Source organism: Rhinopithecus bieti, unplaced genomic scaffold, assembly GCF_001698545.2.
Source record: "Rhinopithecus bieti isolate Rb0 unplaced genomic scaffold, ASM169854v2 scaffold_76074, whole genome shotgun sequence".
Lineage (NCBI taxonomy): Eukaryota > Metazoa > Chordata > Mammalia > Primates > Cercopithecidae > Rhinopithecus > Rhinopithecus bieti.
In genome coordinates, this window is record NW_016828659.1 from 15,741 (window position 1) to 40,763 (window position 25,023).

At 40.0% G+C, this 25,023-nt stretch overlaps 1 protein-coding gene and 1 pseudogene across 1 annotated transcript in view; both read left to right on the forward strand.

The window, feature by feature from the left end:
• Positions 1 to 7,893, forward strand: part of LOC108523785 (serine/threonine-protein phosphatase with EF-hands 1-like) — a gene marked incomplete at its 5' end in the record, with an annotated part of 14,672 nt that extends 6,779 nt beyond the window's left edge. The window contains one exon of the mRNA XM_017864554.1: positions 7,770 to 7,893. Within this exon, the coding sequence (XP_017720043.1) occupies positions 7,770 to 7,893 (124 nt within the window). The remainder of the gene's footprint in view (positions 1 to 7,769) is intronic.
• Positions 7,894 to 16,705: 8,812 nt separating this feature from the next.
• On the forward strand, positions 16,706 to 17,083 carry LOC108523795 (AP-3 complex subunit sigma-1 pseudogene; annotated as a pseudogene).
• Positions 17,084 to 25,023: the final 7,940 nt, after the last annotated feature.

A 25,023-nucleotide genomic window follows, 5' to 3' on the forward strand; every position in this document is an offset into this window, starting at 1 on the left:
TATAACATTGGACAATCTGAAAACAACATACCATATTTATAATTTCATTATAATTTTGGATTTTACCTTTGTTTAGAAAATTTCTCTTTCTCTGTCTCTGTACACACACACACACACACAAATTCTCAAATTTAACAGCTACATTGAGATGTAATTTATGTACCACAAAGTTTACCCATTTACAATTCAGTGACAGTACATTTACAGAGTTGTGCAACTATCACCATTATCTAACTTTTGAACATTTTTGCCATCCTAAAAAGAAGACTCACACCCATTGAGCAGTCATTTCCCAGTCACCTCCTCCCATCACAGCCCTAGGCAACCACTAATCTATTTTCTGTCTCTGTGGATTTGCCTATTCTGGGCATTTCATATAAATGAGATCACACAATATGTGGTCTTTTGTGGCTGGCTTCTTTCACTCAGCACAATGTTTTTGAGGTCATTCATGCTGTATTCTATATCCGTACTTCATTCCTTCTTATGGGTGAATAATGTTCCACTGTATGAATAGACGACATTTTGTTTATCCATTCATGAGTTGATAGACATTTAGGGTGTTTCCACTTCTTGGTTATTATAAACAATGGTGTTATGAACATTCATGGGCAAGTTTTTGTGTGTACACGTTTCATTTCTCTTGAGTAAACACTTGGTAATGGAATTGCTGGGTTATATGGTAATTCTATGTTTAACATTTTGAGGAACTTGCAAACTTTTTCCCAAGGGGCTTACCAGTTTACCATTTCCACCATCAGTGTGTGAGGATTCCAAGTTTTCTACATCATTGCCAACCCTTGTTATGAGCTCTTTTTTTTTTTTTTCGGAGACAGAGTTTCACTCTTGTTGCTCCAGGCTGGAGTGCAGCGGCACAGTCTTGGCTCACTGCAACCTCCACCTCCTGGGTTAAAGTGATTCTCCTGCCTCAGCCTCCTGAGTAGCTGGGACTACAGGCATGTGCCACCATGCCCAGCTAATTTGTGTATGTTTAGTAAAGACGGGGTTTCAGCACATTGGCTAGGCTGGTCTCGAACTCCTGACCTCAGGTGATTTCCCCGCCTCAGCCTCCCAAAGTGCTGGGATTACAGGTGTGAGCCACCACGCCCAGCTTGATCTCTTTTTTCTTATTGTTGTCTTAGTGGTGTGAGGTAGAATCTCATTGTAGTGTTGAGTTGTAGTTCCCTAATGATTAATGATGTTGAGCATCTTTCCATGTACTTATTGGACATTTGTATATCTTCTTTAGAAATATTATATTTCAAGTTCATTTTCCATTTTTAATTGTCACTCTTTATTTTTGCATTGCAAGAGTTCTTTATTCTATATACACATCACTTATTCAGTATATATATATATTTTTGAGACAGGGTCTCACTTTGTTGCCCAGGTGATCATGGCTCACTGCAGCCTTGGCCTGCAGGGCTCAATTGATTCTCCTGCCTCAGCCTCTGAAGTAGCTGGGACTACAGGCACAAGCCAGCACACTTGGCTAATTTTTGTATTTTTGATGAGATGGGGTTTCACCATGTTACCCAGGCTGATCTTGAACTCCTGGGCTCAAGCGATCCACCTGCTTCAGCTTCCCAAAGTGCTGGGATTATAGGCGTGAGCCACCACGACTGGCCACTTGTTCAATATTTGATTTGCAAATATTCTCTCCCATTCTGTGGGATGTCTTATCCCTTTCTCTGTGGTATTATTTGTAGTGCAAACATTTTTCATTTTGATGAAATCTAATTTATCTGTTTTTTTTCTTGTGTGGCTCGTGCTTTTTTGGTATTGTATCTAAGAAGGCATTGCCTAACTCAGAGTCATAAGGATTCATTCCTATGTTCTCTTCTAAGAGTTTTATAGGTTTAGCTCCTATATTTAGGTTTCTGATCCATTTTAAGTTAATTTTTGTATATGATGTGAAGGAAGAGTTCAGCTTTTTTTTACATGTGGATATCCAGTTGTCCCAGAACCATGACTCAAAGACTATTCTTTCCTTCTTGGCACTCTTGTCAAAAATCAGTTTACCATAATGTAAGGGTTTGTTTCTGGCCTTTAAATTGTATTCTATTTGTCTAAGTCTATGTCTATCCTAATGCCAGTACCACACTGTCCTAATTATTATAACTTTACAAACTTACTACAGTTTTAAAACTGGTAAATGTGAGTTGAACTTTGTACTTCTTTTTAAAGATTGTTTTGGCTATTTTGGGTCCCTTGCATTTTCATGTGAATTTCAGAATCAGCTTGTCAATTTGCAAAAATACCGGCTGGGAATTTGATAGGGATTATGTTGAGTCTGTAGATCAATTTGAAGGCTATTACCATCTTAACAATATTAAGTTGTCCAATCCATGAACGTGAAATATTGTTCTATTTATTTAAATCTTCTTTAATTTCCTTCAATAATATTTTGTACTTTTCCATGTATAAGTCTAGGACTTATTTTGCTAAATTTATTTCTAAATATTTTATTCATTTTGCTGCCATAGTAAATGGAATTGTTTTCTTTTCTTTTCTTTTCTCTTTTCTGGAGACAGGGTCTCACTCTGTCACCTAGGCTGGAGTGCAGTGATGCGATCATAGCTCACTGCACCCTCAAATTCCTGGGCCTTACATTAAAATTAGCATGCACCATCACACCCGGCTAAGTGTTTCAATTTTCTGTAGAGACAGGATCTCACTGTGTTGCCGAGGCTGGGCCTCGAACTCCTGGGCTCAAGTGATCCTCCAGTCTTGGAGGCTGACCACGCCCAGCCAATCAATTGTATTTCTATACACTAGGAATCAAGAATCTAAAAATATAATTAAGGAAACAGGCCAGGTGCGGTGGCTCACATCTGTAATCCCAGCACTTTGGGAGGCTGAGGCAGGTGGATCATGAGGTCAGGAGATCAAGACCAGCCTGGCCAATGTGGTGAAACCCTGTCTCTACTAAAAATACAAAAATTAGCTGGGTGTGGTGGCACATGCCTGTAGTCCCAGCTACTTGGGAGTCTGAGGTAGAAGAATGGCTGGAATGCGGGAGGCGGAGGTTGTGGTGAGCCGAGATCGCGCCACTGCACTCCAGCCTGGGCGACAGAGCGAGACTCAGTCTCAAAAAAAAAGAAATACAATTGATTTTGGATATTGATCTTGTACAATCTTGATTAACTTGTTAGTTTTAATCTTTTTCTAGTAGAGTCCTTGAGATTTTCTATATTCCAGATCATATCTGTTAATGGTGTTAATGGAGATAGTTTTACTTCTTTTCCAATCTGGATCCCTTGTTTTATTTTCTTGTATGATCATCCTGGTTTTATTTTTCTTGTATAATCATCCTGGCTAAAACCTCCAGTACAGTGTTGAATAAAACTGGTGAAGGCAGATATACTTGTCTTATTTCTGATCTTAAGGGAATGCATTCACTCTCTGATAATTAAGTATGATGTTAGCTTTGTCTTTGTGTAGATGCCTCTCATCAAGTGGAGGAAGTTCCTTTCTATGCCTAGTTTGGTTAGTGTTTTTATCATGAAAGAGTATTGAATTTCATCAGATAAGTTTTTCTGCATCTATTGAGATGATCATGTGATTTCTGAAAATTTCAACTTTTATTTTCAAGGAGTACATGTACAGATTTGTTACATGGGTATATTGTGTGATGTTGGGGTTTGATGTATGGGTGATTTTGTCACCCAGGTAGTGAGCATAATACCCAATACTTAGTTGTTCAGCCCTTGCCCTCCTCTCTCCCTCCCCCTCGAGTGGTTCCCAGTGTCTATTGTTCCCATCTTTATGTCCATGTGTACCCAGTGTTGAGCTCCCACTTAAAAGTGAGAACACATGGTATTTGATTTTCTGTTCCTATGTTGATTCACTTAGGATAATGGCTTCCAGCTGCATCCATGTTGCTGCAAAGGAAATGATTTTGTTTTTTTGTGGCTGTGTAGTATTTCATGGTGTATATGTATTGCATTTTCGTTATCCAGTCCACCATTGATGGACACCTAGGTTGATTCCGTGTTTTGCTATTGGGAATAGTTCTATGATGAACATACAAGTGCATGTGTTTTTGGTACAATGATTTATTTTCCTTTGGGTATATACTAGTAATGGGATTACTGGGTCCAATGGAAGTTCCATTTTTAGTTCTTTGAGAAATCTCCAAACTGCTTTCTACAGTGACTGAACTAGTTTGCATTTACACCAACAGTGTATAAGCATTCCCTTTTCTCTGCAGCCTTGCCAATATTTACAATTTTTTGACTTCTGAATAATATCCATTCTGACTGGTGTGAGATGGTATCTCATTGTGGTTTTGATTTGCATTTCTCTGATGTTCAGTGATGTTGAGCATTTTTTCATATTGGTTGGCCGCTTATATGCCTTGTTTTGAGAAGTGTTTGTTCATATCCTTTGCCCACTTTTTAATGGGTCTATTTGGTTTTTGCTTGTTAACTGGTTTAAGTTCCTTATAAATCCTGGATATCAGACCTTTGTTGCATACATAGTTTGTGAAGATTTTCTCCAAATTTTTAGGTTGTCTGCTTACTCTGTTGAAATTTTCTTTTGCTGTGCAGAAGTTCTTTAGTTTAATTAGTTGTCATCTGTCAATGTTTGTTTTTGTTACAGTTGCTTTTGAGGACTTAGTCATAAATTATTTCCTAAAGCTGATGTCCAGAAGGGTATTTCCTAGGTTTTCTTCTAGGATTTTTATAGTTTGAGGTCTTACATTTATTAATAAGTCTAATCCATCTTGACTTAATTTTGCATATGGTGATAGGTACGGGTCCAGTTTCATTCTTCTGCATATGAATAGCCAGTTATCCCAGTGTCATTTATTGAATAGGGAGTCCTTTTCCCATTGTTTATTTGTTCTGTGTTAATATGGTATATTACATTGGTTGATTTCAGATATTAGACAAAGCTTGCATTCCTAGAATAAATCCCACTTACCCATGGTGTATAATCCTTTTATACGTTTCTGGATGCCATTTGCTAGTATTTTGTTGAGGATTTTGTATCTATGTTCCTAAGAGATACTGGTCTGTAGTTTTCTTGTGATCTTTATCTGGTTTTTGTATCAAGGTAATACTAGCTTCTAAGTGGGCCATATTCCCACCTCTTCTTTTTGGAAGAGTTTGTGAGTAATTAGTATTAATTCTTCCTTAAATGTTTCATAGAATTCACCAGTGAAGCCAGCTGGCTCTGGGCTTGTCTTTGTGAATCATTTGATTACTTAGACTTTTTACTTGTTACAGGCATGTTCAGTTTTTTAATTTTTTCCTAGTCAGTTTTGATTGTTTGTGTCATTCTAGCAATTGGTCCTGTGTTATCTAATATGTTGGTCCATAATTGTTCTTAGTATTTCTTTATAATCTTTCTTACTTTTGTAAGGTCAGTAATGATGTCCCCTCTTTCACTCTTGATTTGAGAAATTTGAGGCTTTTTTCTTTTGTTTCTTGGGCAATTCTAAAGGTTTGACAATTTAGTTGATCTTTTCAAAGATCCAATTTTTTGCTTTGTTGACTTTTCTTTCTTATCTTTCCATTCTCTATTTCATTTCCTACTGTTCTATTCTTTATTATTTCCTTTTATCTGCTTATGTTGGGTTCAATTTACTCTTTTTTCCAATTGTTTATTTTATTTATTTATTTATTTATTTTTGAGATGGAGTTTTGCTCTTGTTGCCCAGGCTGGAGTGCAGTGGTGTGATCTCGGCTCACTGCAACCTCCGCCTCCCTGTTCAAGCGATTCTCCTGCCTCAGCCTCCCACGTAGCTGGGATTACAGGCGTGAGCCACCACATCCAGCCTTTTTCCAATTTTTTAAAGTGGAAGTTTATGTTATTGATTCGAGATCTTTTTTCTTTTTTAATATAGGCACCTATAGTTATAAATTTTTATATAAGCACTACTTCAGTGTATGCCATATGTTTTGGTATGTTGTATTTTCATTTTCACTCATCTTATTTTCTGACTTCTCCTGTGATTTCTTCTTTGACCTATTGGTTATTTAAGGTTTTGTTGTTTAATTTTCTTATATTTGTGACTTGCCCAAATTTCTTCTGTTGTTAATTTTTAATTTATTTATTTTTCCCAAATTACTTTCTGTTATGAATTTACTTCTTTCAATAAATCCTAAATTTTTTTTCAAAGTAAAGATACTTTGATCTTAATCATTTTAAATCTATTAAGGCTTATATTATGGCCTAGCATTGAGTCTATTGTGGAGAATGTTCCACATGTACTATAGAAGAATGTAATTCTCTTGTTGTTGGGTGGAGTGTTTTATACATGTCTGTGAGGTCTAGTTGGTCTGAGTGCTGTTCAAGTCTTCTATATCCATGTTGATTTTCCACCTAGTTGTTTCATCCATTACTGAAAGTCAACTATTGAAGTCTCAATATTATTGCTGAATTGTCTGTGTCTCCCTTCATTTCTGTCCGTTTTTGCTTCATGTAGTTTTGGTTCTGTTGTTAGGTTCTCATGTGTTTATAATTGTTTCATCTTCTTGATGGACTGTTTTATAGTTGTAAAATATCCCTCTTTGTCTCTGGTAACAATTTTTGTCTTAAAGTCCATTTTGTCTGCTATTGGTATGCCACCCTAGCTCTCATGCTTGCCGTTTGCATGGGATTTCCTTTTTTGTCCTTTTCCTTTTAAACTCTTTGTATCTTTGAAACTAAAATGTGTCTCCTGTTGACAACATATAGTTGGATCTTGTTTTGTTGTTTTTATCCAGTTTCACAATATCTGCCTTTTGATTATTTAATCCATTCTCATATGATGTTATTATTGATATGCCTGGATTTACATCTACCATTTTGCCATATGTGTGTGTGTGTGTGTGTGTGTGTGTGTGTGTGTACATGCACAAAAAATACAAAGAGGAACAAAATTGTCATTATATGTATGTGTGTGACTATTTTGTTCCTCTGTTCCTCCTTTATTTGAAAATTTATTTTTGTAAATGGTCTGTGGTAGAGGTTGAAGTCCAGGTAGTTAGCTAACTATGCTAGCAATCTTTTTAAAAATTGTCCTTTTCTACTGAATTGCAATACCTCTGTATTATATATATTATTCCCATACATAGTTTGATATATTTATGAATTTTTTTTTTTTTGAGACGAAGTCTGGCTCTGTTGCCCAGGCTGGAGTGCAATGGCACGGCCTCAGCTCACTGCAACCTCCGCCTCCCAGGTTCAAGCAATTCTCCTGCCTCAGCCTCCAGAGTAGCTGGGACTACAGGCATGTGCCACCATGCTCAGCTAATTTTTGTATTTTTAGTAGAGATGGGGTTTCACAGTTTTGGCCAGGATGGTTTCGATTTCTTGACCTTGTCATCCACTAGCCTCGGCCTCCCAAAGTGCTGGGATTACAGGCGTCAGCCACCGCACGCAGCCTTTGTTTATGAAATTTCTATTATGTTCTACTCATGTATCAGTCTTCTCAGTGTCAATATCTGTTGTTTTATCTCAGTGATTTAATGATAAATTTCAATATCTGGTATAGTAAGTTCCTCTTTATTTTCCTTCTTTTCAAATGATTGTTCATGTGAGTTTTGACATTCAAAAGAAAATACTATTTGTAATCCTTTTAAAACCTCACGAAAGGCGTGTGTGCATGTACACACACATACACATACATATACATATGCATACATTTACCATCTAGTAGCGATATGTGAGAATCTAGGCAATTCATTTAAAGTAAAAATTCATAAATACTGCACATTAAAATGAAACACAACAGGATGATTTATGTTACTTTTACCTAATTATTGTTTTCTTTACAGAGTGTATACTATGGAAAGCAGCGCCATCAAGATATTAAAAGAGAGAGTGATTTCACGAAAAAGTGACCTTACTCGTGCTTTCCAACTTCAAGACCACAGAAAATCAGGTAACAAATTTCTATAACATTTACAATTTCTTAACACAGCAAGTTACATACAGATCACTTTTCATTTTCTTTGCTTCCTTAGGATTTCAGTTCTCCATTTTTACTAAGAAGGAAGAATAGAGATAAAAATAAAATATCCATTATTTGCTCAAAAAAGTCTTATTTCTCCCTTTTAGCAAGTTATTTTCAACTTGGAAAACTAACAACAACCCTGAATTAAACTTTTTTTTTTTTTTTTGAGACAGAGTCTTGTTCTGTTGCCCAGGCTGGAGTGTAGTGGTGCAATCTCAGCTCACTGCAACCTCCGCCTCCTGGGTTCAAGCAATTCTCCTGCCTCAGCCTCCTGAATAGCTAGGATTATAGGCACGCGCCACCACAACGAGCTAATTTTTGTATTTTTAGTAGAGACAGGGTTTCACCATGTTGTTCAGGCTGGTCTTGAACTCCTGACCTCATGATCCATCCACCTTGGCCTTCCAATCCCTTCACGCATGGGATTACAGGCGTGAACCACCCGGCCCCAAACCTCTATTCTGATAATATGCTAGACTAGACATTCTGGAGGGCCTTCCCATTAACAACAGCTAGATTTTGGAGGATGTAGAATGTTAATGCATTTACCAGCCTCACAATAACGTGAATCTTCCAGCTGCATCTTCACTTTCCATGAAAGATGATTTGAAACCACATGTGGGAGCATGGAGCAACAAGAAAGCACAAAAGGCTAGATTGTCCTGGGGCCCAATGCTGATATTGGTATAGCAATCAATTCTGAGACTAAATTATAATATAGTAGAAAGATGGAAAAGCTGGATTTGAGACTTCCATCATCATGCTTCGACCCTCAAAGTGGCTAAAGTTGTCCTAAGTCTGTAATGCTCCCTGACTCTTGGCAAGCAAATGCAAATTTATCTTTGAGGGAAGCATCCCTAATTTTGGCCACTCGTGTATCCGGAGATTAAGATCCACTCACATGAGCTCACAATCAAAAATTACCAAACAAACAAGGATACAAACTACTAGGAGTGAGAGTCAGCAGAAACAACAGTTAGTTCCCTGAGGACATCAAATATTGGAATTATCAAATAAATATGTTTAAAGGAAATATGGAATCAGAAACATGCATTTGGGAATGATTTGAAGAAAAACCAAATAGATAGAAAATATACTTTAAAAAAGAAAAAGCGGCCTGGCGCGGTAGCTCATGCCTGTAATCCCACCACTTTGGGAGGCCAAGGCGGGCGGATCACAAGGTCAGGAGATGGAGATCATCCTGGCTAACACGGTGAAACCACGTCTCTACTAAAAACAGAAAAAATAGCTGAGCGTGATGTCGGGCACCTGTAGCCCCAGCTACTTGGGAGGCTGAGGTAGGAGAATGACGTGAACCCGGGAGGCGGAGCTTGCAGTGAGCAGAGATCGCGTCACTGAACTCCAGCTTGGGCGACAGAGTCAGACTCCGTCTCAAAAAAAAAAAAAAGGGGGAAAAAAAAGAAGAAAAAGCATAATGGATGGGGTTAAACGGAAGATTAGACACTATTCAAGAAAGAATTAGGTTAGGAGTTATAAACAGGCCAGGCGCAGCAGCTCACACCTGTAATCCCAGCACTTTGGGAGATTGAGGTGGGTGGATCACATGAGGTCAGGAGTTTGAAACCAGCCTGGCCAACATGGTGAAACCCCACCTCTACTAAAAATACAAAAAAAAAAAAAGAAAAGAAAATAATTAGACGGCCATGGTGGCAGGCGCCTGTAATCCCAATTACTTGAGAGGCTGAGACAGGAGAATTGCTTGAACCCAGGACGGGGAGGTTGCAGTGACCTGAGACCGCACCATTGCACTCCAGCCTGGGTGACAAGAGTGAAATTCTGTCTCAAACAAACAAAAAAAGAGTTATGAACAGTAAAATGAGAAGTTTAACATACACCTACCCAGGGTACTGGGAGGAGAGAATAGAATGTAAGAGACCATATATTTGACATGGTAATGGCTGAGACATTTCCAGAATTGATAAAAGACTCAAATTCATAAAGAGGGACAGTGATTCTCATGTACAATAAATAAAGATAAATCCACACCTACACACACTTGTTGTGAAACTCCAGAGCACCAGTAGCAAAGAAAAAACCTTTAAAAAGCAGGCAGAGAGGAAACAACATATTGCTACAAAGAGATAACAATTAGACTGATAGATTTCTCAACAGTTGCAAAATTAGACCATAGAATCATATACACAAAACATTGGAAGTTAAATTTAGAAAAAGATATACTATGAAAACACTAACAAAAACAAAACTAAAACAGCTTTATGAGTATCAGGCAAAGTAGACTCTAAGGAGGTATATATTACTAGAAATAAAAAGGACATTTCATAATGATAAAAGCTTATGCCAATTGAATCCATTCTAAATGCGTATGTACTTATTCATATAGCTTCAAAACTATTCAGAACAAAACTGACAATAAAAGTAGAAGTAGAAAATCTACCACGATAGAGGGAGGTTTTAATACTCCTGTCTCAGGAACTAAAAGAACAGATAAAAGATTAGCAGACTTTTTTTCTTTTTTTTGAGATGGAGTCTGGCTTTGTCACCCAGGCTAGAGTGCAGTGGTGCGATCTCGGCTCACTGTAACCTCCAACTCCCAGGTTCAAGCGATTCTCCTGCCTCAGCCTCCTGAGTAGCTGGGACTACAGGCGTGTGCCACCACGCCCAGCTAATTTTTTGTATTTTTAGTAGAGCTGGGGTTTCACCGTGTTAGCCAGGATAGTCTCGAGCTCCTGACCTCGTGATCCACCAGCCTTGGCTTCCCAAAGTGCTGGGATTACAAGCGTGAGCCACTACGCCCAGCCAGGAGAATCTCTTGAGTGCAAGAGGCAGAAGTTGCAGTGAGTCGAGATCATACCACTGCCCTCCAGCCTGGGTGACACAGCAAGACTGTCTCAAAAAAAAAAAAAAAAAAAAGAAAAAGGAAAAAGAAAGAAAGAAAATGAAAAGGCAAGCAGTAGACTGAGAAAACATTCATAATATTTTATTCCCTATGCAAATAACGGGCAAAAATAGAAAGAATTTCACTATCTATATCAAATGACAGTCTACATCCAGAATATATCAATAACTTTTATAATTCAACACTAAGAAAAAATATAACATTTGGGATCGTTTCAGGAGAACTGGAAACATGATTGAAGTGGGAAATATGGGCTAGAAATAGGTCAGAGGCTGGGGAAAAGCCCTGTAGGAGATCACCTGGAAGTGGGATCTCACCTTCCTGGGACAAAGGAGCCAAGGAAGTGTTAAGAGTAAAACTATGAACAGTGTGGAGATTGCGCCCTGGGGCACTGTTAAGGAAGCTGGACTACAGATAAGGAAAAAAAAAAGAGAGTAGGCAGATGTTACCCAGACAATTGTCACAACAGAACTCCTTTGCTAAAGCCCTGACACAGTGTGGAAAGAAAAAAATTCTCTTCAGTTTTCAAATTCCTCTAAGGACTCTGGAGACTTCTAGCTTATGACCACAATTATCCCAAATCCCATCCTTTGTCTCTGGATAGTTACTGCTGCCAAACGAGGAGCGGCTATTCATGACACTGATTGCCCACTGAGGCTGCACATCTAACCTCAGAGGGGCCCTGTTTCATGGAAGTGGCTGTCCTGCCTGAGCTGGAGTGGCAGAACAGAACCCAATTGCCTTCAGATCCACTGGCTTAAATTCGCAATGGTTCAGCCGCCAAGACTGAGCCAGAGCTTTTACCTCCGCTGTGGGTAGACCACCCAGACCCTGCAAATGACCTATTTAGACATCTGAAATCATTCCTGAGCTCAAGCTGAGTGACTCTGAGTTTGTGGGGAGGGGAGAGAGCTTCTACAGAAGCAATAAAATAAAGAATTAATGTGAAGTTGAGTAACCATTCCAGTTTTCTAACTAAAATATACATCACTTACGGATACAGACAGTAGCATCAGACAGAACTGTGTCAAAATCTTGCTTCTGCAGATGACTCATTACCTTCATGACCTTGAGCCAGTTACTTAACCTTGCTGACCCTCAGCTTCTTTGTTCCCTAAATTGGGGACATTGACAATGCCTACCTTACAGAGTTGACATGAGAATTAAACGAGATAACATATATAAAACTCCTAGAACAGTCTCCAGGAAAAAGGAGGCTCCATCAATGATAAAATGTTTGTGAAGTGAAACAGAAACTCTGTCTAGAAACCTCTTTTACATGAAGAATGAAAAAGCAAGATAAGAAATGTAGTACATGAAAGCAGAAAAAAACAGCAAATGACATTTTGTGATATCCAAATAGGCACAAGCTATCTATTGTGAAGGCAGGAGCTTATGTGGACGCCTCCTCTCGGTTACATTAACTATCTCCAAGGCTTACACAATCACTCAGATGACAACTTACCATTGTGTTTTTTGCTGACATGTTTTATTTTTGTTCTGTACTTCTGCTACCGAAAATCTTACAACAGAGTCACATTACTCATCCCAGTTTCCTGATAGAATCATTTCGCACTACGTCATAACTGAAATCATTATTTACCTACAAGTCCTTCCATGTGTTTTTGATCTATATGTTGAGAGTAAAGAGTAACTATTACCACTGTTTGATGCTGTCCAATATGGTAAAAGTAAAACTACATATGTGTACATGCGTCCATGGATATTTTTCAAAAAATATTTTGAAAGCAAAACCGAAAGCTTTAATAAATGATATCCTCTCCATCAAAAGGGTGCAGTGCTTCAAAAACTTTTGTTACATAAAATTTCCTGATAAAATAAGCTTTGATGCTGATTTGAAGCAGATGGGTCATGCTATGAAAGATGTCACTGTGGTTTGTTTTTTGGAGACAGGGTCTCGCTCTGTTGCCCAGGCTGGAGTGCAGTGGCCTGATCATAGCTCACGGGAGCCTTGAACTCCTGGGTCCAAGCAGTCCTCCTACCTCAGCTTCCTGAGTAGCTAAGACTACATGTGCATGCCACCATGCCTGGATAATTTTTGTTTTTTATTTTTTGTAGAGAAGGGGTCTCACGATGATGCCCTGGCTGATCTCCAAACTCCTGGCCTCAAGCCATCCAACCCCTCAGCCTTCCGAAGTGATGGGATTACAGGCGTGATCTACCACAATTGCCCTCACTATGTTTTATGTACTTCTCTTCAAAGTAAAGGTAAACTTTCCGAATTAGTGACATACTACAAGGGCTTATTTTAAGTTAGAAAAGATGTGCAACATAACAGTGAGAACTTCATAAAGATAGTGTACAACTTTTAAATTCTAAAAACTTAAGATGTAGATATGCACGAAATGATCAAAAGCAAATTTAATAACCCTCATGGGTCAAAAGAAAAATGAGCAGGTAAGCTGTGTTTCACAGTTAACAAAATTCACATCCATATGATCAATAGACTGATGTTTCTATCCCCAAGATACTTAAGTTTAAAAGAAATGTTAAAAACAAAGACTGCATATGGACTTAAGACTGCTTTTTTTTTTTTTTTTTTTTTTTTTTAAGACCAAGTCTCACTGTGTCGCCCAGGCTGGAGGGCAGTGGTGCAATCTTGGCTCACTGAAACCTCTGCCTCCCAGGTTGAAGCGATTCTCCTGCCTCAGACTCCCAAGTAGCTGGGATTACAGGTGTGCGTCACCACGCCTGGCTCATTTTTGTATTTTTAGTAGAGACGGGGTTTCACCACGTAGGCCTGGCTGGTCTCAAACTCCTGACCTCAGGTGATCTGCCCTCCTCAGCCCCCCAAAGTGCTGGGGTTACAGACATGAGCCACTGTACCCAGCTCAAGACTGCATTTAAAAAGTCACTCATCTTTCCTACCCTTTAAAGGTAATGTTTAGCTTTTAATGTGGTGTCTCTCAGTTAACATTAGTATCAAGGTTAATTTTTATTTGATCTCAATAGATATCTCACTTTCTCTGCACTCATTCTACATTTAAATTCCTGTTTCCCAAGAAGGTCAGTTTAGGAATATGGAGGCTGGGAGGAGGAGGCATGATGGGTTGAGGCCACCTAACCAAACGCTGCCTCTTTTTAGGGTTCTAAATCCATCCCTGGCTTTGTTCTTTCTTTGGCTGGATTTCCTTCTGGGTTCAAAATGTAATGAGCAGGCAGTGATACGTAATTCTGCTCTTTTATTGTAAGCACTTTGTAGCTAAAGGGGCTAAATGGAAAAGTAACAATTCATCCTGTTGTACAGTTATTCAAATAATAACATTCTGAGGCCAGTAACAATCTGTTATTTGAAGATGGGCATATTGCTGATTTCTAGCAATGTAAGCTCACCCTTCAAATCCTTGACATCACTAATAGTTCATTACCATTAACAAAGTCAGTCAGAAGACCTGAATTTAAATCCTACTAGTTGGTGAACTTGGGCAAGTCACAAGCTGACTCTCAGCTTCTACTTTTTAAAAGTGGGGATAATAACGGCTAATATTCATCCTATCTCATGGCAGTGTTGTAATGGTTATAATGAGATAATATATGTAAGAATGATCTGAAAACACAACACTGCTATAAACATGTATGTTTATATTATTCTAACAATGAATGGCAAAATATGCTTGAAAGTTTTTTCATGGTAGTTCCCAAATCATAATCACATTCAAAGAAAACTGCTACAATGTTTTATATAAAGCTTCAATATCCACCCTTCTCAGATGTTTCTGAAATTCACAACTACCAATTCTCCCAATTAGGAAGCAGTTAGCCTAACTATATAAATCAGTCCTGTTCCTAGGGCAAAAATCTGGCCTTGGAATTACAACTGAAGCCATTTATCCAAAGAAGATATACAAATGGCCAATAAACACAGGAAAAGATGTTCAACATCGTTGGACGTTAGAGAAGTGCACATCAAAAGCACAAAGAATACAACTTCACACCCACTAGGATGGCTCAAATGAAAAGGCAGACAATGACAAATGTTAGTGAGGGTGTGGAGAAACCGGAACCCCTGTGCATTGCTGGTAGGCATGTAAAATAGGACAGTCATTTTGAAGAGCAGGTTGGCCGTTTCTCCAAAAGTTAAACATAAAGTTACTATACGGCCAGCAGTTTCACTTCACATATATTCCCAAGAGAAGTAAATTATATGTTCACCCAAAACTTTGTACACAAATTTTTATAGCAGCATTATTCACAATAGGCAAAGAGTAGACACAACCCAAATGTCCATCCACTGAGAAATGGATAAACAAAATGTGGTCTATCCATAGAATAAAATATTCTTCATCCATAAAAAGATATGAGATACTGATATAAGCTACAACATGGGTAAACCTTGAAAACATTATGCTAAGTAAAAGAAACCAGACACAAAGGCCACATATCACATGATTCCCTTTATATGAAATACCCCCAACAGGCAAATCCATATAGACAGAAAGGAGATTGGCAGTTGCCAGTATGGAGGGGAATGGAGGTATGGGGAATGGAGGTATGGGGAATGGAGGTATGGGGAGTGACTGCTGATGTACATAGAGTTTCTTTCTAGGGAGATGAAAATGTTCTGGAATTACATAGTTGTGTAGCTGCACAATCTTGCAAGAATACTAAAACCACTGAAATGCACATTGTAAAAGGGTGAACTATGTGAATAACCCAATTTTTAAAAATAATAAAATAAATGTATTCAAACACATTCAATTCCTTCTCCCAGACCTCTGACAAATACCAGTAATGCATCATGGTTATTCTTTAAATCTGACTTGGACTCAGAACCCTTCTTGACACTGAACCCCAGATGGCCACTTTCGAGTTTACAAAGATGAAGAAAGCTATCTGGGAATCCTGGACTAGACACTACGAAAGTAGCTCTGAAACAAATTGCTGAGGCTAAGTAATATATTTTTAATCATAAAGGAAGGTGGTAGCTGAGTCTGCAAGAGGAACAGTCCAAGGTAAAAAGCTGTGTTCATAAGATCCTGGATCTTTACATTAACTATACCATGCATCAACTAACCCCAAAAGGAAGTGTGAGATGCCAGTTCTCAGCAATTTCCTTGAACCTTCAAGCCTACTGATTTTTAAATGGACTCATACTGACGGCATTCTTTTTTTAAAAAATAAAAACTATATTTACAGCACACATGTTTTGACATACATATACATAGTGAAATGATTTCTATAGTCATGCTAATTAAAATCTCCATCTCCTCACATACTTACCATTTTTTGCTTCTGACACCTTCTTCAAGACCTTTCTTCCACTTTGTGAACCCGGTGCTTGTGTTTTCATACATTGACTATCCCATGATTTGGTCTTTGACTCATGGTATTAGCTGTCTCCACTCCAAAGAGTAGGAGGCCCATTGCCACAAATCAAGATATGGCACATTCTAGCCCACCTGCCACCTCTATCCCCCCCAGACCATGGTTACTTGACCTGCAGTAGAGATTCAGACAGATTATAAAGGTTAGGGTATGACAGGCTGCAACAAAACCTTTCAGGGTCAACTGTGTGCTTTCTGGCTGTCCAACCCTCCTCCAGATCACCATTCCCGTGGAGGGTTTGGGAGTATGAATCTTTTCTGGACACCTCTCTCTTGCACAACGGACAACAATGGGCAAATGTTTTCCTTAATTACCCCACAGGGTGAATGGCACTAATTACCACATTTTGGACACTTTGAAGTGACCTTGTTTCTGAAGGCAGTAGTTTGCAATGGCAGCCTGTAAGAACAAACTCTTGCTGGTGTGCGGGAGGGAGTGGGTGGGGAAGGATCGCCGGCAAGATGACGAGGCGAGGTTTGCCCGCCGGCCCCCACCCTGGCCCCCAGTGCCCACCCGGTGGGCCCGGCTCAGCCATGATCAAGGTGATCCCAATCTTAACAACCATGGGCAGCCACAGCTCTCCAAGTTCTATCAGCCCTACGTATTTGTGGAAACATTAGACAAATGTTTTGAAAATGTTTGTGAACTGGATTTGATTTTCCATGTAGACAAGGTTCACAATATTCTTGCAGAAATGGTGATGGAGGAATGGTATTGGAGACAAACATGAATTGTATTGTTACACAAATTGATGCACAAAATAAGCTGGAAAAATCTGAGGCTGGCTTAGTGGGAGCTCCAGCCTGTGCTGTACCAGCTGTAAAAAAAACCTGAATCTTCCTGAGATCCCAAGAAATATTAACACTGGTGACATCACTATAAAAGTGCCAAACCTGCCCTCTTTTAAATAAAAATTTTAAAAGGCTACTCTCAGGTAAAATCCAGGGAAGAGAAGTCATGTAAGTTTACCATGCAGTTGTTTACCAAAAATAGAGGAGGAGAGTCAACTTTTGCTCTTGGATTTAACTCAAGGTACTCTATAGAAGCTGTGTAAAGTCAGTAAGAAAGTTCAATGTTGCTTTTTTTTTTGAGACGGAGTCTTGCTCTGTCCCCCAGGCTGGAGTGCAGTGGTGTAATCTCGGTTCACTGCAAGCTCCGCTTCCCGGGTTTACGCCATTCTCCCACCTCAGCCTCCTGAGTAGCTGGGACTACAGGTGACTGCCACCACGCCCGGCTAATTTTTGTACTTTTAGTACCAAAAAAAAGTACTTTTAGTACTTTTAGTACAAAAATTAGACAGGGTTTCACCATGTTGGCCAGAATGGTCGCGATCTCTCGGCCTCGTGATCTGCCCGCCTCGGCCTCCCAAAGTGCTGGGATGACAGGCGGGAGTCACCGCGCCCAGCCAGCTCAATGCTGCTTTTCTTTCTCAGTGATTTTAAAGAAATTGAGTAGTTCTTATGTGATTTATTTTTCTAAACTGCATTCCTGTGCCTACCTATTGGCATGCCTCTATGTATTGGCTACTACAGTGTTTCAAAGTTTTTGAGATATTTCTTTAATAACGTACAACCTAAAATGTTGGTGTTTTGTATGGATCACAAGTGCGGCATTCCTTAATTCCTTCTGCTGTTTGTCACACAATTGTTAAAGAACCAAATATGTATTGCATGGAAACATTATGACGTTTTTCTTAGTTTAAATAAACTCCAAGGTAACCGGACTTCTAAAGCACCTTTCTGTTTGCCTGATACCTACTTTAGCAATAATTTTTTTACAACCCTCTGAGTCAACAAAGTAATAAAAGTATATTTTATCACTGTTAAAAAAAAAAAAAAAAAACAGAATACAATCTCGCCATTTATTCTCACAGGCGTACCTTTGATCTGTCAACCAGAAAAGAGAAATCCCTCTCTGGTAAATCCCACTCCACACACTCTAACAGAAACAAAACTGGCATCCATACTGGTGGACTATTTCTTTTGGTAATCAATGCACATCACGTTACAATGATTTGGTAGGTAGAAGCCAGTATATAATATACACGAATTCTCTAGTTATTTTAATTATTGTAATAAAATAATGTATAACAGTTACAGCTGCTATCCGTTAAGTATCTACTAATTGTCAGATACTGTACTGTGCAGTTTACATACATTATCTTTATACCTCACCACACTTCATAGGGAAAGTGTCACTCTCCTATTAGAGATGAGAAATTAGAGATTCAGAGGTGACAAAAGGTGCCCAGGGTCACATAGTTCGTACTAGCAGTGAAGCCAGAATTCAAACCCATGCTTTTGGCCTAATTTTGCCTATCTTTTCTAAAGAGCTAATTAATTCAAATGTCAATTCATTTCAATTAAATACATACCATGTTGAGCAGTGTGTTTAATGCCTTTTTGAACTCCTTAAGAGCTGAATTTAAATGGCAATTTTTTATGCTGTCACGTGGAATGGAAAACACTTTGGGGTTTACTTTTCTAATAATAAAATAACAAATTACCAGACAAAACATGGACATTTACAAAACAAAAACTGAGAAGAGACCAAAGGGAATAAACTATCTGTTAGTAGACAAACTTAAATGACATTTTCACTGGCAGTTCGTTTGTACACTTTGTACTCGACATCTCACTTGTACAAACATTTCACAATTCTTGACCTTACCAAGGGGGCTTAGACAAAGCAATCTTCATCTGTAAAAGAATGAGGTATAAGGGTCCTGAGCACCCTGCTCCTTTTACAGATGAAGACTGCTCCCAAAGTGGGCAAGCATTATCCCTAAGCTCTCAAGGCTGGGACTGAAGGGGCCAGGACTGAATTCCAGGTCTCCTGATTCCAGGGGCCACCATACCTGTCCTAAGCGACCAAAGTCTACCAGTGACATTTCCTTTTCCATAGCTTGTTCTACTATGCTTTACCCAGTGAATTATAACTGTGTGTGAAAACTATGATCTAAAGTGAAGTTTTCAAGACACTATTTCTGACCATAAGGGAAATAAAAATCTTATCATTAGTCAGCGTCAAAAATCAAATGACAAAATCCAATCAGACATCTCCATGTCCATCAGTCATAGGAACCTGCTCGGTGAGCCTGGATCCGCAGTGAGAAGGGCATCGGTCAAAACTGCACACACGTCTGCTTCCTTCTGAATTACATAAACCTCCCCTGGCTCCTTATTAGTGTACCACTTCCTGTTGCACCATGACCAACAATGGGGCCGACTGTCGCCAGTGTTTCCATTCATTACCCCACAGGCTGAACGGCATCGATTTCCACATACTGGACATTCTGAAGTCACCCTGTTTCCTTTGTTCAAACAATGTATCTACATGTCTCAGAAAAAGAACACATTTTATTCAGGTCTTCAAGAGAATTAAGAGATATCAGAACGGCAGGAATTTGAATTGCATGACTGTTCCAATAATTACTTTAGGACTTGCCCAGTTTCCTCTGATGCCTTCTTACTCTTGGCATCATGTCTAGGTGGGAAAGTGGGAAATAAATCCTAAAACCGTTCAGCAGCTTCCAAAACTAAACAGGCAGATTATACCTCCCTGCAACAAAAGGCCTTGAAAACGGCATTGACGCCAGCAAATCAGGAAAAGAAAAACATCATGAGTAAAAATAAAAGCCTGAGGGTCCGAAGTCCCACTCCTCCCTTTCCTTGGGAGAGCTTTCCTCGGGTCCCATGAAAGACAGCGGTGTAGAGTACGTAGATATCTGGGATCTTTTGCCTCCTGGAGAGGGCCCCGTCTGCAACCGAGCACCCCAGCCCTGACTCATTCGAGGCTTCCTCTCTGCAACTCCTCCAGAGTGACAGTGGGGAAGGATGAAGCTCTTCAGCACGAGTCCACTCTCTGTCTACCTTCCGCAGACAGAGACTGTGGAGTCCTCTGAGACACTGGTAAAAAGCCCCATTCTCCAGAGCACGGGTGGAAGGATAAAAAAGTTATCCCTAAGGTAGGCAGAGTTGTCACCTCAAGAATGTCAATGTGGGGTCTTCAGGGCTATTTTAACGTGTGGTTGCATCCTACAAAGACTGCTTTTGAGATGCTAAGTATACTGTGACACTAGGCGGCGAGTATTATAAAGGAATACAGGGCAAGGGAACGTGCTTGAACACTGGGCATGAGCAGGAGACAGGCTGGAAGAATAAGCCCTTAAAGAATTGAAGATGAGGCCGGGCATAGTGGCTCATGCCTGTAATTCCAGCACTTTGGGAGGCCAGGGCGGACGGACCACGATGTCAGGAGTTTGAGACCAGCCTGGCTAACATGGTGAAACCCCATCTCTACTAAACATACAAAAATTAGCCGGGCATGATGGCAGGCGCCTATAATCCCAGCTACTCGGGAGGCCGAGGCAGAAGAATCGCTTGAAACCAGAAGGCAAAGGTTGCAGTGAGCCGAGATCGCCACTGCACTCCAGACTGGGCCACAAAGCAAAACTCCATCTCAATCAATCAATCAATAAAAAATAAAAGAATTGAAGACAATGGACAAAGAGGTGGAAAGGAAGCATGGCCTAGAGTCTCGAAAGTGGACGTTAGCTCTGAGCCGGCATCCCAGCTCCACTTCGACAACTGTGTAACCGGGAACACATTCGGGTGTCTGAATCTCAGCTGATCGTGAAATACAGATGATACATGCAAAATGCCTATTCTAAACCTGGCACATGGCAAACATGTAAAACCGACAGCTGTAACACTATTGTTGCTGCCACTACTACATCACGAGAGGGGCCGGAGAAGCCTCACAGATGCAGCAGGTGGACAGTGAGGAAAGTCTCCAAGCCACGCCACTAACCTGGACTCCCCTTTCCGATGTCCAGAATGAAAGAGAAATAAAAGTAAGTTTGTATGACTGAAGTGACACATTCAACATCTTAAAACCTAAGCTAAGGTAATGAAACAGTGTGAAACTGGACTATGTGCTCTGTAATTCCCTGGTGTATCCACCCAAACCATGTGTGAACACAATCCCTTTTTGACTCAGAGAACAGAGCTTAGCAGTGGTGCGTGGGTCAATATTTTACAGCTAAAATAATCCACCCTGTGCCTGAAGAAAGAACCAAGATACCGTACACGGGACGATGATATTGGTCCAATGATCTGGTACTGCCACTGGCGCTGCCTTATGCTCCTGGGCAGGATGCTAGACGGCTGCTCAGGACGTCAGGCTGGAGCCTGATTTCCAGTCCAGAGGCCCATGTCATTCCCCATGCAGACGGCTGAGGCACCGACTCAACTTTACCACATAAACTGTTCCAGGAGAGGCCTAAGGAAGGAGGTCCCTTGTGATCAAGGGAAACCGGGACTTCCGCATGTGCCAGGTTGTTGGCGGTTGCTGATGGGAGAGCAGGATTCCTCAGGCAGAGAGGCGGAGCAGACGCCAGGAGGAGGGGGCACAGCAGAAGCCGGGGAGCAGGAGTGGAGGCTGGGTATTTCAGGCCAGAGCCATCCGAATTTCACGGATTTTGTGGAATACAACTATGACTATTACAATATAAGATGGAGAGGCAGGTGAGTGACAGACTCTAGAGAATCTAAGTCTCAGCAAGGGCAAAGAGAGAATTTGTAAACTTCCAGGTAGAAAGGGGAAGAGAGGAGGCTGGGAGACTTTGGGATACAGGAAGAAACTATCACTGAAATGATGCTGTGTTACGCTACTAATGCTCATACTTCTACAGAATAACAAATGATGCTGTGTTACGCTACTAATGCTCATACTTCTACAGAATAACAAATGATGCTGTCGTGCTTTTATTACGGTACTACATGTTCATTACTTTCTTATACAGAATAACACTTTGCAATCCCTCCTTGTCTGGCTGCATTTGAAATACATGACTTTTACTCTCCCAAAATAATCCTTTCTTTTGCATAGCTCCGTATGGTTCTGCAGAGTCCTTCCACATTCATTATGCCTTTTGCTCTGGGCTGCAGGTTGGCTGTCATGGGCAGTTTCCAGCAACGGTGTGATACGGCCTTAGACAAGTGAAATGCTCTCTACTCATGTGTAGAATGAGAACTATGGAGGATCGCCGGACATCGACTAAAGTCTTACAATATTATACTCAGTCTGTCAGCATGGGCAGAAGAAAATTAAATGCTGCTTCAAGCTTTAGGGACACCTCCTGATGAGATCCTTTGGAAGTCCCTGAAATCTAAAACAATTCAGAGATGTTTTTAAAAGGAGTATAGATCTGCAAGTCTCCTACCAACTAACAACAGAGATAGCAAATAAGACTCTAGTTCAGAACATTCAGATAAACATGACAATGAGCAGAGAGATAGTAAAGAACAGAATCTTGGGAACTGGGATTGCCATTGGTCAAATAATCTGATAAATTTCAGATCCAGACAGAGTTATAAAGAAGAGCCTCCTGGCTAGCTCTGTACTGACGAGCAGGTCTTTATATTAAAAGTTCCTTTCTGGCAAGGCCTTCTGTGTCACCCCATGTCAAATTTCTATCCTACTGACATTTTGTATCTCCTTATTTTTTTTTTATTCTTGTATTTACCATCTTACCTGCCATCTATTTTATTTTTTTACTTTATTTTTTGTCTGTGTCCACAATGGAGTGTAAGATCTCTGAAGAAAGGTCTTGTCTGTTTTGTATTTCCTCGACACCTTCAACAGGGCCTGACACAGAGCTGACTACTTCATAAATGCAGCAGACATGTAAAGGCATGTGCATACAAAGTTCTGAGGCATATTCTTATCTTGGTGAATCAAAAAGCTTCAGGCAGGGAGATGCAACTCTTATGAGGTTCATATATTGTGAGAACAAAAAACAACAAAAAAGAGAAGCCACGTATGGTGGCTCATGCCTGTAATCCTAGCACTTGGGAGGCTGATGTGGGAGGATTGCTTGAGGCCAGGAGTTCAAAGTCAGTCTGGGCAAGCTAGCAAGACCCTGTCTCTACAAAAGAAATAAAAAATAAAAAATAAAGTTAGCTGGGCATGGTGTCACACACCTGTAATCCTAGCTACTGGGGAGGCTGGGGCAGGAGGATCACTTAACCCTAGGAGTTTGAGGCTGGAGTGAGCGATGACTGTGCCACTGCACTCTGGCCTAAGTGACAGAATGAGACCCTCTCTGTAAAAAAAATTTAATTAAAAAGTAAAAGAGCCAGTACTGGGCCTTACTCCAGACCCACTGGCACAGAATCTCTGAAGATGGAGCCTATCCATCAGTTTAAAAAAAAAAAGTATTTCAAATTGAAAAAAAAAAAAAAAAAAGTAATGCATGTTCGAGACAGAAATCTTGTAAAACACAGAAAAACAAAAGCAGGCTAAAACAAACACCAATGATAATCTCATCTCTAAAGGGCAACCACAATTGAGTCACTGTCATGTTTCCTTCTGTCTAATCATTTATTAAGAATATTTACCACGGCCAAGCACGATGGCTCGCACCTGTAATCCCAGCACTTTGAGAAGGTGAGGTAGGAGGATTGCTTGAGGCCAGGAGTTCAAGACCAGCCTAGGCAACACGGCAAGACACTGTCTCTACAAAAAAAAATTAAAAATTAGCCAGGTAGGTGGCACACCTGTAGTGCTGGTTATGTGAGAGGCTGAAGTGGGTGGATCACTGGAGCCCAGCAGTTTGAGGCTACAGTAAGCTATGATTGTGGTACAGAACTCCAGCCTAGGCAACAGAGGGAGACCCTGTCTCTAAAACAAGATTGTTTGGCTGCAGGCCACCTGCAGTCCGGGACAGCTTTGAGTGTGACCTAATACAAATTTGTAAGCTTTCTTAAAATATTATGAGGTTTTTTTTTTTAAGCTCATCAGCTATCCTTAGCATTAATATATTTTATGTGTGGCCCACAACAATTCTTCCAATGTGGCCCTGGGAAGCCAAAAGATTGGACAACCCTGTTCTAAAATAAACAAACAAAATAATATTTAACACAGTTGAAATCATACTGAATATAAACGATTACAACCTGATTTTTTTTTTTTAACTTATTGTTAAAAGTATAGATCTTTTCTAATGTCACTTGGTTTTCATTGGCAGGAGGACTTAAACCAAGCAAAATTCACCATGGAACCTTGTATCAGGCCTTCTGAATCTCAAAGTTGGCCTGCAGATACATTTTAGGAATCTAAGCTCAAAGATGACCCAGATGTTCAAAATTTAGTGTACCCCTGGGCACACAATAGACTGTATTTCCCAGCCTCTTTGGAGTTAGCTGTGGCCATGTCATTGAATTCTAGCCGAAGTCATAGGCAACACTTATAGGTTTGACCCGTAAGAACCTCCTATCTGTGCTAGTCCACTCTTTTTTCCCTTTGGCCACTGGACACTGTCAACAACGTGGTCGTTGGGGACGGCAGAGCCACAAGATGGAAGGAAACTGAATCCCTGAACTCAATGGAGGGGAGTCACCTGCTAACCAGAAACATCCACCTTGAACAAGAGCAAGAAATAAACTTCTGTTGCATTTGAGCCATTACACATCTTTGAGTCTATTTATAGCTGTAGTCTAGCTTACTCTACCTAATGCAACCCTCATAACCTTTATTTTCTCTGATCGAATGAGAAAACTTTATCAGTCCCTAGGATGAAATGATTGAAGAATATATAAGTTGTTCATTAAACAAGTATTTATTAAACATCTACTACAGGCCAGGCATTGTTCTAGGCACTGCAGCAATGCTCAAATTTGCTAAAATTCTTGTTTATCTTCATGGAAAGGGATACAGGACAGGGAATATCTTTTCCCAGCCCTGGTTTCATTTCCATAACCCAGGAACCCTCGATATTGGCTAGTTGGCTTAGAGACTACAGGTGCTCTGGGGTTCCTCACAAGAGAGGAGACTACATGGGACCTCT